Consider the following 12463-nt stretch of genomic DNA (forward strand, 5'->3'; position numbering starts at 1 on the left):
AGGGGACAAATTCTGCAACTGGGAACAGGAAAGAATAGGAAATGAAATAGTATAGTGAATATACAAATTTTGACAATGAAATCTAGGTATCAACAATAAATGATGAAGGAAATCCTGGCTCACTGCATACCTGTATCGGGTAGGATGTTAGAATCTGAGAAGTATATGTATCAGAGCAGATGGTGTGTACTTTGATGGGAAGTTGTGGCAGGCGTAGAGTTAAAAGATTTAGGATAAAAATTGGAGAACTTTTTTTTTTTTTATATTGGAGGTGCTTGGAATTTTCCTAGATGTGAATGTTAGGATGGTTCCTCAGTTATATTGGAGCATATAAGTTAAGTGAACTCACTCTTGGCTTTTGAGACCATAAGGGAACCAAGGAAGTTAGGGATCCAGGCATAAAATTAGGAAGACTATAACTTTTATTTAAAATTGTAGAGAAGGGAAAAAATTGGCAGGAGATGGTATTGACTATGTACTTGATATTTCAGGTGTCATTATATACTGATAGTAATAGGGGTGTCTTTATTTTTATGAGTAAAAATATTATTTGTATAGCTAAACTGTGAAACCAACCTAGATGCCCTTCAGTAGATGAATGGATAAAGAAAATGTGGTATATATATATTTATACACAATGGAATATTACTCTGCATTAAAAGAGAATAAAATCATGGCATTTGCAGGTAAATGATGGAGTTGTAGAATATAATGCTAAATGAAGTAAGCCAATCCCAAAAAACCAAATACCAAATGATTTCTCTGATATAAGTATGCTGATTTATAATAGGGATTGAGAGGGACAACATGGGAGGAATAGATGAGCTCTAGATACGGCAAAGGGGAAGGGAGCAGGCATTGGGGTAGGAAAGGCAGTGGAATGCGATGGACATCATTACTCTAAGTACATATATGAAGATCCAAATGGTGTTTTTATGTTGTGTACAACCAGAGATATGAGAAATTATGCTATATATGTTTAATATGAATTGAAATGCATTCTGCTGTCATATATAACAAATTAGAATAAATTTTTAAAAAATTATTTGTGGAGTGTGTTAAGGTTCATTTGAGATAGACTTTTGCTGATCCATTATTTCCAGAAGAATTTTAAATTTCTCAAATGGGAATTATTTTACTAGAAGATAATATAGCTCAAAGGAAAGGGTTTTAGGCATTGATCTGAAATATTACAGGTTTGAAAATTACTTTTGCCATTTAATTATTACTTGGTGACTTCACTCTCAGCCCCAACTTTATCATATCTAACTGTACAATAATTTTTAAGTTGAGGATTTTTATGAGGTTTTTTTTTTTTTAAGAGAGAGAGAGGGAGGGAGGGGGAGAGAGAGAGAGAGAGAATTTTTTTTTAATATTTATTTTTTAGTTTTCGCAGACACAACATCTTTGTTTGTATGTGGTGCTGAGGATCGAACCTGGGCCGCACGCATGCCAGGCGGGCGCGCTACCACTTGAGCCACATCCCCAGCCCTTTTGTGAGGTTTTGGTATAACAGGTTAGGCATTCAGCAAATAATAGCTGTTGTTTATTATTAATCATTTTAGGAAGCCAACCTGGTCACTGGAAGGGTCTGTGGTATTTTTAATTGCTTCACTTTTCCTAAAATGTTTTAAAGGTGGAATTGTTTAGAACTGAATGATGAAAGAGAAATTCCTCTACTTTGTACTCACTTCTCATTGTCTATACCTGCAAGTAATTTCTGTGTCTTCTTAGACATATATACTTTAAAAAAAATTTGTTCAAATTAGTTATACATGACAGTAGAATGCATTTTGACACATCATACATAAATGGAGTATAACTTCTCATTCTTCTGATTTTACATGATGGTCATGTAGTTATATGTGCACATAAGCATATATACTTTTATGGAGTCGTTCCTCAACTATACAATAGCTTTTAACATTTTATTTTTAAAAATTTAACTTACTAGGTTTTCCTATTAAATTAACAGTATTGCTTTGTGGTAGACTATTTTCTCATATACTCATTTATTTAAATTTCAAAGGGATTGTAAATAGAAATAAAAATAGGGCGGACTTTTTAAGTATTTGAATTTTTCTATCTTACGGCAAATTATCAGTAGTGAAAAACTGGTTTTCTAATGCTTGAATATATTATTAGGGATAATATCCTCTTGTATTGAAATGAGCATTATTTCTTTTTAAACCTTTTTTAGGGAACTTTAAAAGTTGGTGTTAATGGAATTAAGATATTTGTTCAACAAATTTTAATTAAATATGCTATCTGATCCAGTTTCTTGAGCATGATTCAGGTGGAGACGTAAAAGATAGAAGAAAAGCTATACAAGTACTTAAAATATAACATTATGGTCATTGCTGGATATTGAGAGCTAATTCAGTGAAATTCTTTCACTGTTTTTATTTTAAAAATGTATTGCAAAAGGTTTTAGTTTTATTTTTCACTTAATATTTTGATTATTTTTCAAACATATAATTTAGGAGAAACTGAGTTGATCTAATTTTTATGTTACAGGAGATTACCTGGAGCAATTGATGTTATTGGTCAGACTATAACTATTAGCCGAGTAGAGGGAAGGCGACGGGCAAATGAAAACAGCAACATACAGGTTTAGTATTTGAAGATCAATTATATTTTAACTGAGGGATTATAACTGTATAATAATTTATTTAATGAATATTCATAATACTGTGCTATGTGTTAGGTGCTTTACATTCTAGAAAGAGATTGAAAATGTGGAACTACTCACCCTTATAATTATTACAAAAGCTTTTCCATTTAGAATTTATAATCTGTGGGTCTTTCTTAGTAAGGTTTTTCTTTTTCCTTATTATAAACAATATATATTCCTGATTAAAATTTTGGGAAAAAATCAATAATTCTATTACCTAAATTATGTCACATTTCACATTCTGGCACAGCTCTTCCTTATTGCTAAGCAAAATTGGGATGCTATTATTATTACATTTTCGCATGTATTTTTTTCATCTAAAATTATTTGTATTTTCCCAATATTAATCTTAAAAATATGAATTAAGATCTTTTTATGAAAGCTTTATTGTATGTGCCATAATTAATTTCATATGACATTTCTGAGGGAAGCAGAGTTTCTTTGTTTCCAAGTGGAAGAGTGAAATGAAATGAGTTACGAGTAAATTGACAAGTAATGTTAGAACTTCAGTAATAGACTGCCAGTTGTTCAGCTTGGCTGTGCTTTTTCATTATTTGTTTGTTTCTTTTCAATACCTTAAAAAATGTCAAAAGTGTTTTGAATTTTAATCTCCAATTAATTATGTAAAATATTCTTTTTAGTATTCTTAAATGTAATTATTTCTGAAATGAAAAGTAGCCTCTTTTTCCTTCTTCTATCATTAAAATGCCATGACTTCTTAAAATAATTCTGTACCTGTTTTAAGAAATGTAAGTTACGAGTGTAAGCTTTACAAAAATTACTGTATTTCAGTATACAAAAACTTAACAAAAGAGATTATATGTTAAATGATATGCTTTAGTTAACCAAGATTCAAGAAGTGTAAATTCTGTTTAAAAAATAACATAAAAAAATTGCTATTTTCCAAACCTATTTGAACTTGAGAATCCTTTAGGCAACTTGTTAAAAGTCCAAATTTCTAGGTGTCATTTTGCTTGCCATTGTATTTCAGTAAGTTTGGAGTGCTTCTGTTGGTGCATGACTCTTAACCTGTTTACACAGATTAGCATTTTGCCAACACTGCTTTATTTTTCAGGAATGAACTTTAGTTTAAATTCATAGGGCTTACATGAAAAAGTAGTGTACATGTATTACTGTCTGTTACTTGCAACCTGTTGATGGATGCTTTGCTTTGCAACCCGGTTATGATGATAGGCCCTGATATGGTGAATTTCTGACTTGCTGCCATGTTAATTTGTCAGGGCTAGTATCTGTATCTGAATGATTATGTTTCCTTAATTTGAACCTTTTAACTTTGGTTGAATAACAAATATACTTGCTACTTTGTATTTACAAGGTTCTTGTTTGGAATGTTTTTATTGTTTCTTTTTCTTTTTTTTTTTTTTTTTTTTGTAGATAAACATAATACCTTTATTTATTTATTTTGTGTGGTGCTGAGGATCAAACCCAGTGTCTCAAAAGTGCTAGGCAAAGCACTCCACCACTGAGCCACAACCCCAGCCCCATTAATTGTTTCTTATTAAAAGTTTCCTTGGTGCCAGGCATGGTGATGCATGCCTGTAATCCCACTGGCTTTGGAGGCTGAGACAGAAGGATCCAGAATTCAAAGCCAGCCTCAGCAATGGTGAGGCTCTCGCTAAGCAACTCAGACCCTGTCTCTAAATAAAATGAGAAGTAGGGCTGGAGATTTGGCTCAGTGGTTGAGTGCCCTGAGTTCAGTCTCTGGTACACTCGCACCTCCTCCTGTCCCCCAAGAGGTTTTCTTGGTGATAATCTGCTTACTTTTCCTAGGCTTTCAATATGAACTTTTGAAAAAGTATTTTGTGCGAATGAAATGCAAATGTTATAAATGCATATCATATACATAGAATTATCACCCCCCCAAAACATATATGTATATGAATTAAACTACCTTTTATTTTATTTCTTAGATTAAATGAAATTAATTTATTAAGATTAATCTTAGATAAGAATATTTAATCATCTTTCTAATGAACTATGCTTTAATTTTAGGTCCTTTCTGAAAGATCTGCTACTGAAGTAGACAACAATTTTAGCAAACCACCTCCGTTTTTCCCTCCAGGAGCTCCTCCCACCCACCTTCCACCACCTCCATTTCTTCCACCACCTCCAACTGTCAGCACTGCTCCACCTTTGATTCCACCACCAGGTAAATAGCAAAAAAGGCATTTGACTTTGAAAGAAAAATAACCGTGTTTCTTTTGAGTTCACAGTGAAAATATATATTTGAAAATAATGTTTTGATTGATTACATTAATATAATAGATACATTTATTATCTTTAACAGATGCACATTGAAACATTATATATATATATATCTTGCTATTTTGGCATAGCAGAAACAATATTCTAAAATAGAGAAGAACATACAAAATATAGTGATCCCCAAACTAAAGTTACTAATAGTGTATGTATAAATCCATACTGAAATGTAAACCATATATAAACTTGTTTTGAAAAAAAAAATTAAAGATACTTTCACAATTGGAGTAGGTCCAAAAAGTTTACATCCTGTGAAGATATTATAATTAAAATTTGTCTGGCAGTCTTCTTTCTTTGTGTGCTGGTTTCCTTTTAGGAGACTGCTACTGGGTACCAGGTACCTGGTATTTACTACTTTTAAACAGAAAAGTAATTTTAATTTTTTATTATATTTTTAACTGCTTTAGATTATTAAAAACCCTTTCAGTGGTAGTAGAGAAAAACTTTACAATCCCCAAGCTTCACATTTACTTGTATTTTTGATCTTTCATGCAATGACTTTTCTCTTTCTTTCTAGTAAGTTTCAGTTTTTTTCCTTTTAGCCAACTTTATTGAACAAGATTGATAGAGATTCTAATTACATTGTTCTTATAGAAAGTGCCAGTAGTAAATGGTAACAATGCTGATACTAATCAAAATTACATGGCAACATGTATTAGAATTTGCTATTAGTAAAATCAATTTATACTAGACAGTCATATACTTTCATTCACTTTACATTTGCCAGAGAGCTGTTTTTGCCTTGAGATGCTAATTGTAATCAGAGCACAGAACCAAAGGGTTTGCATAGGCCTTCCCTGATATTCTTCCCTTGACCTCTGAATGTCAGCTGTGCCTTCTACCCTTTATTCTCTTACCACCTTTGATTTCCTTCCATCCCTCAACCCTCAGAAAAGTTGAGAAAATATTACAAAAAATGATTCGTGTCTTTTAGAGAATCTCTTTTCTCCAAATAGAGGAAAAGAAGACCAGGATAGGTTAGATGTGCTTATTACTCCAGACAACCTAGTTTCTAGAGTTCAGTGACTTTCTTATTTAAACAACTGAATTGAACTCAACAGTTATGAATTGGAATTAGACCTATGATTCTTGGGTCTTACTGTGCTGAGAACTAACCAAATGAAAGGGGACTTAGGTGATTCATACTTAATATGATGCTTAAATGAATCTTTTGTCCTCTGGAAAAAAAGAGATAAAGTGTACAGTTTTGAATGTATTTGATTAATAAGACAAAAAATAATTAATGTTTATGATAATGGTTCTTATGCTGAATTGCTTTATAATCTTAAACTTTAGGTACTAAAGGGGATTTGAAATAATTTTCTTAAAAAAATTTTTAACTCTTTAAAATTTTACTTATTTATTTTTAAACTTTTTAATTATACATGGACACAATATCTTTATTTTGTTTATTCATTTTTATGTGTTGCTGAGGATCGAATCCAGTGCCTTACATGTGTGAGGCAAGCGTTCTGCCACTGAGCCATATCCCGGGTCCTAAAATTTTATTTTAATAACAAATAATTCTACACATTTGTGGATACAGCATGATTTTCACTGTATATTTACATTGTGGAATGATTTTGAGCTAATGAACACAGTCATCACTTTATATATTCATATTCTGTGGTTTGAACATTTTAAAACTATTTTTTTAGCAATTTTAAAACACATTTATTAACTGGTCACCATGCTGTACGATAGATCTCTAAAATTAATACTTTCCTGTTTGATTGTTACTTTGTACTCCTTGAACAGCTTCTCCCATTTCCCACCCTCACCTCAGCTTCTGGTAACCTCCATTCTACTCTCTACTTATATGAGTTTACTATTTTTGGATTTCACATATAAATGAGATCGTGTGTATTTGTCTTTCTGTGCCTGGCTTATTTCACTAAGCATTGTGTTTTCCAGGTTCATGCATATTGTCACAAATGATAGAATGAAAGAAATTTTCTTATTTATTAGCTAATGGTTTGTCTTCAGATGGCTAACATTTTTATATGTTCAATATTAGCTATTTAGGAGAAAAGTAGTAAGAATTAAAGAAAAAATAAATACTTTGCTAGTATTAGAATATTCAGAAGCTTTCTGTAGGGTATTGTTGATAGGCATTGGATTATCTAGAATTGGCATTACTGTTTTTTTCAAAACCACTCCATTTTTTTGCCATGTAATTTGTTTATAAGAATAAGAAATCTTTTAGATTGGCCAAGTACTCAAAAAAAAAAAAGAAATCTTTGAATAATGTTTAGGTTATTGATGACATTATGCTATAGAATACCATTATCTTTTTTGCGTAGTCTGTTTATCTCCTGAATATTAATTCTCAGCTCCGTGCTTCCTATCTAGATTTCCATTAATGCTTATTTTTGGATTATGTTTCCCTGCAGTACTGTCAGTATTTAAGGAATATAGATTCAAGTTGAATTCTAATGCTGACTTGCATGGTGCCATGCTAGAGGTGGGGAGAATGTCAACTTTTATTAAAACTGAATATTGGTTAGTTGAGACTATCTGAATTACTCCTTATTTTTACTAGAGTATGGGTTGTTGGAGCGAGTATGGGCTATTATTTTCATCTGTTTTTCCCTTGGTACTAGTCATAATGTCTTGTGTACACATCATGTTCCCTAAATGTTAGCTAATTAACAACATTTATTTTTTACATAACACCAGAGGTGATTTTCAGATTAACAATTAGTACATTCAGTCCAAATTTCCACTGGCTCTCAACAGCAGCATGGCTGCATAGACAAATACCAGCTGAATGTAGACCCTGCTGAAAGCTATCAAGTTGCTCTTGGCCACAAAACCACATAAATATACCATGGTCTCTAGTTTGTTGTAATTTAAATCACCTTCAGGCTCATAAGCAGCCAATGAAAGAAAGCTGTGATTCAAGAGTCTTTTAAAAAATATTCCCTTAAAGGAATTTTTCTTAGAGAAACTCTGAGTTTCCTTTTTTGGTTTCTTTAAAAATATTGAAAAGAGGAAAAATTTGACAGGGAGATGGTACAAGGGATTGACTTCAGAGATGCTTAACTACTAAGCGACATCCCCAGTCCTTTTTATTTTTATTTTGAGACAGGGTCTCGCTAAGTTGTTGAGGCTGGTTTTGAATTTGTGATCTTCCTGCCTTACCCTCCTGGAGTCTCTGGAATTACAGGCGTGCGCCACCCACCAATGGGAAAAATCCTTTGAGAAATGATTTAAATGTGTTTTAATGTTGACTTTGTTAATGTTAGATTTCTAATGCATAACTTTAAGACTAAATTTCTATATATGATAAGATACACAGAAGTGGTGTATTACATCCATATTTTAGTTTGCTGCCAGTTTTGTTTTTATAAGTAGGGTGACTATACATACAAGTTTGCCTGTAACAGACCTACGTTACACATTCTGTCCCACCATAGTTATTGCTGTTAATTCTCAAACATGTCCTCATTTGGAGGACAAAATTTATGGTCACCTCTGCTTGGAGGTTTACAGATATAACTCATCACATAACAAAATAGTTCTTTTTTATTTTTATTTTTTTTTTAATTGTAGATAGACACGATACCTTTATTTATTTTTATGTGGTATTGAGGATCGAACCCAGTGCTTCACATGTGCCAGACGAGCACTCTACCACTAAGCCAAAATCCTAGTCCCCAAAATAGTTCCCAACAATTATGAGATGAGGAAACAACTCTTAGTCAAGATTTTTACTGTCAGTTGACAGAGATGTATTGCCTCTTCTCCCCATAAACACATATCAGCAAACATGAAATCTTGTAAACAGGGAGGACAAAGTATTTCTGGCCACAATAGATTTATATGAAGATTGGAGGAGATTTTTGTATTAGAGTACAACAAAGATGAAAAATACCTCTGGAAATATGGTTCCTTGCAGCCATACTGACAGTAGCTTGAAAGTAAATACTGGCAAATTATGATCTTCTGTTATTTTCATTTTCGAGTGAACCAGAAAATAGAACCTGTTTTTAAGTTGTTTTTTTCCCTTCAGAAACACATTAGAGCAATTTTATGCTTTTTTTCTGAGTAATAATAGAAATATATCTATTCCTTCCTAAAAGGACATATTCTATGTATTATCTTATTTGATTTTAGAACAATTATTTCTGATTTTATAGATGAGCAAACTGGGGCTTAGTGAATTTAAATAATAACTAGAAATAGAACCAGAATTCTAATCCAGGCAGTTTGCTGGAAAGACTGTTTTCTTTCTTAACTATATTGAAATGGATTAGTACCTCTCAAAGATATTATTTATTGGCTTATGTGTATTTACAGCAATAATGTTAGGGACAACTCACTACCCCTTCCCCAAGCACTTCCATGATGTTGAAATGCATTCATATATATTTCTGGGTAGGGAAATAACCAGAAATTAGTTTTATGTTTTGTTTTTAACTTCAGTTAACTAAAGTTTTATTATTTGCTTGATTTGTGTTAATTTGTCTAAGCCTAACTGAATAAGCAGCTTTAAATTCTTGTTCATTAGAAGAAATACTATATAAAACTGAAAGGATTGATATCATACATAGGCTAGGTGATCTGGTTTATGTTGTTTATTTTAACCATTTAAGAGTAGAGGTCATTGTGTAACCATCACCCATCACCCATGATCTATATCTAAAACTTCTTCATCCCCCCCAAAATTTTTGTGACTTTTAAACATTATCTCCTCCCCAACTCCCACCCCCCCACCCCTGAAAATTCCCAGTCCCTGTTAACCTCTATTGTAATTTCTGGTCTCTCTGAAATTGTTTACTCTAGTACCTTATGTAAGTTGAATTATAACAATGTTTGTTCATCTGTCTCTGGCTTGTTTTTGTTTCTAAAATAAAATAATTTTCATGATTTGAACTAACTGTATTTATGGTAGGCTATAATGTAGGCTTTTAAATGTTAATTTACTTCAGACATTAGTGTCATATATTTGTTTTTGATAATGAAGCATATTGGAGGGATAGAAGGCAAGGTTAATTTGACGCATTTTTTTGTTGCATTAACTAATATTAGGACTATTCTTGAGAACAGTGGAAACAGAGCCCAAGAGTAGAATTCTTAGGAGTTGACAAAGGCTCTTTGTAGCTCAACTATTCTGAATAACATTTTATCACTGATTTAAAAGCTGGATGTGGAGTTTACTTGTTTATGTAGAATTCAAATATTAAAAAATTCTACATTTTAGAAGACATTTGATTCCTTCCTAAAAGATTGTTGTCTTATAGATCAGTATCTTACCTAGTCATTGAGTACTGCTAATTGTATGAAGTTAAAATTTTTGTGCCTTAAATATCTTGATTTGGGGTTCATCTGAGATGTTTTCTGCATTTTCCAAAGGTCTGCATTCTCTTTACATGATTTCTTTCTTACTACTATGGTTCTTTAACATTATAAGCATTTCCGAAACTTTGGTCACATACTTCTTTGAACTCCTAAAAATTACTGCAGACCCCAAAGACCTTCTATTTATACATGTTGTATCTGTTTTTTTTTTTTTTTGTATTAGAAATTAAAACTGAGAAATTAAGGTATTTATTAATATAAAAATACCTATAACCCATATGTTAACATAAAGAACGTTTTTAATGAAAAAGTAGTAATTTTTTTCTTAGAGCAATTAAAAAATCCTCTAGTTAGAAGAAGTGGTTTTAAACTTAAAGAAGTTTAAAAGTGGTTTTAAAACTTTTGTAAATCTCTTACTATGTGACTTATTAGAAAAAGTGGGGCTCTCCTATTTGTTTCCTGCATTAAATCGATAGTGACATCACAAGTTCTATAGCCTTTAGAAAACTTGACCACACATTTTTAAGAGAATAAACATTGAAGGCAACATGTTAGTATTTTTATGAAGGTAGTTTAGACCTGAGGAAGATCTCAGAGACCACCCCCTGAAATTCCTGGACAAAATTTTGGGAAGTGCTGCTTTGGCAGAAGGTTGGCTTACATTAGATGAATATTATCAGCACTCTTGAGTTTTGTACTTTTAATTGAGAAGTTGTTTTCTGGATGTAGCATTCATTAAGCTATAGTGTGATAGCTTTTGATATTACCCAACAGATTTCATATTAATTGGCACTATTTGCCAGAATTACCCTTGAAAAAAAATTTCTTGAAATCTTTGAGAACTGTATTCATTTTCTCTTTTGTTATTTTGCTAATTATATGTAAATAATAGTATTTTTTGAAACAATTAAAATTAACTGTAAATTTCATGGTGATTACAAGCCTCTTTAGGATGTTGGTTTTTCAATGTCTTTTCCCCCATTGATGTTCCCCTTATAATAGTTATAGTTTCTTCATTTTATAATATAAAATTATCTTTTTTTACTTGTTTGATATGCTGGCAACTTTTTGGTTGCTTTAAGTTTTGTGACCACAGCATTTTCTAAATACATTTTTTCTTGTAATTAAATCTTGAATCATTAAGAAATGGTTTAGGGTATTTTACACTTGATGTTTTTTTAAAAGAGTAGTTAGTAGATGGTGTGTGTGTGTATCTTATTTTTACAATCATGATATATAGAAAAGCATTTCTTACAGAAGGTGGTATCTTGTCAACAGCCATATTACCTTGAATGTGCCCAATCTCGTTTGATAGAAAGTGGTATTTAAAAATTTTTATAAATCTGTCTCTTCACTCAATTTCTTTGTGCATGCTTTCTGAACTTGATGTTTGTGAAGTAAAATTGTGGCTTTAAGTGATCAGGGTTTTCTACTCCTTACACACTTAGTGCTGACGGTATTTGAAATTTACTAGTGAGAAATAGGAAGCAGAATTCATGTTATTTTGCTATTTTCTTTATTTTGAACTTTATTAATAGAGAAAATATAGTTATTATATTGTTTGCTGTGTCATGAACTACCCCAAAATGTAGTGACTTAAAACAACATAGGGTTATCAGCTTTTCTTAGTCAATAATATAGGAATAATTAACTGGGTTCTGTGCTTCACAGTCTTTCAGACCTCGCAGTCATCTCTGAATATTTGATTAAAGAACTGTACATGTAGCTTACTCACTTGTTTATTAAAAGGAGTCAGTTTTTTTCTAGCATGTTGGGATGAGAGGGTTTCAGTTCCTCACTGTCCGTGGGCCTCTCCAGCATGACAGCTTACTTCATTAAAGCATGCAAACTGAGGTGGCAATAATAGAAAGAGTGTCATCAAAATAGAAGCCACTGCCTTTTATAATCTAGTTATGGAAGCGATGTACTATCAGTTTTGCTATTTATATTTCATTCGTTAGAAATAAGTCACAACATTCAGCCTACACTCAAAAGAAAGGGCATGAATATCAGTGATTTTATAAAGGAGAATATACCAGGAATATACCAGAGATCATTGAGAGCCAAGTTAGAAGTTGCCTATCACAAATTGATGAAGGAATACATTAAGAATGAGCTTATTTATAGACAATCTTTGTTCAGTTTTGTGGTGGTTTGGGGGTGAAAAAAGAGAAACTGCAGCCCATATTAGTTTTGTGGGAA

General features: G+C 31.9%; 1 protein-coding gene across 16 annotated transcripts in view; it reads left to right on the forward strand.

Moving 5' to 3' along the window:
* Fip1l1 (factor interacting with PAPOLA and CPSF1) overlaps positions 1-12463 on the forward strand; it is a 71263-nt gene that overhangs the window by 34712 nt on the left and 24088 nt on the right. For all 16 annotated transcript variants that reach the window (XM_046461873.2, XM_046461437.2, XM_046461972.2 and 13 more), the window contains 2 exons: positions 2518-2611; positions 4688-4844. In XM_046461873.2, coding sequence (XP_046317829.1) covers positions 2518-2611; positions 4688-4844 — 251 coding nt within the window. The remainder of the gene's footprint in view (positions 1-2517; positions 2612-4687; positions 4845-12463) is intronic.

The sequence above is a fragment of the Marmota monax genome, unplaced genomic scaffold, assembly GCF_021218885.2.
Source record: "Marmota monax isolate L192 unplaced genomic scaffold, Marmota_monax_Labrador192_F-V1.1 WCK01_AAM20220418_F8-fsc00025, whole genome shotgun sequence".
Lineage (NCBI taxonomy): Eukaryota > Metazoa > Chordata > Mammalia > Rodentia > Sciuridae > Marmota > Marmota monax.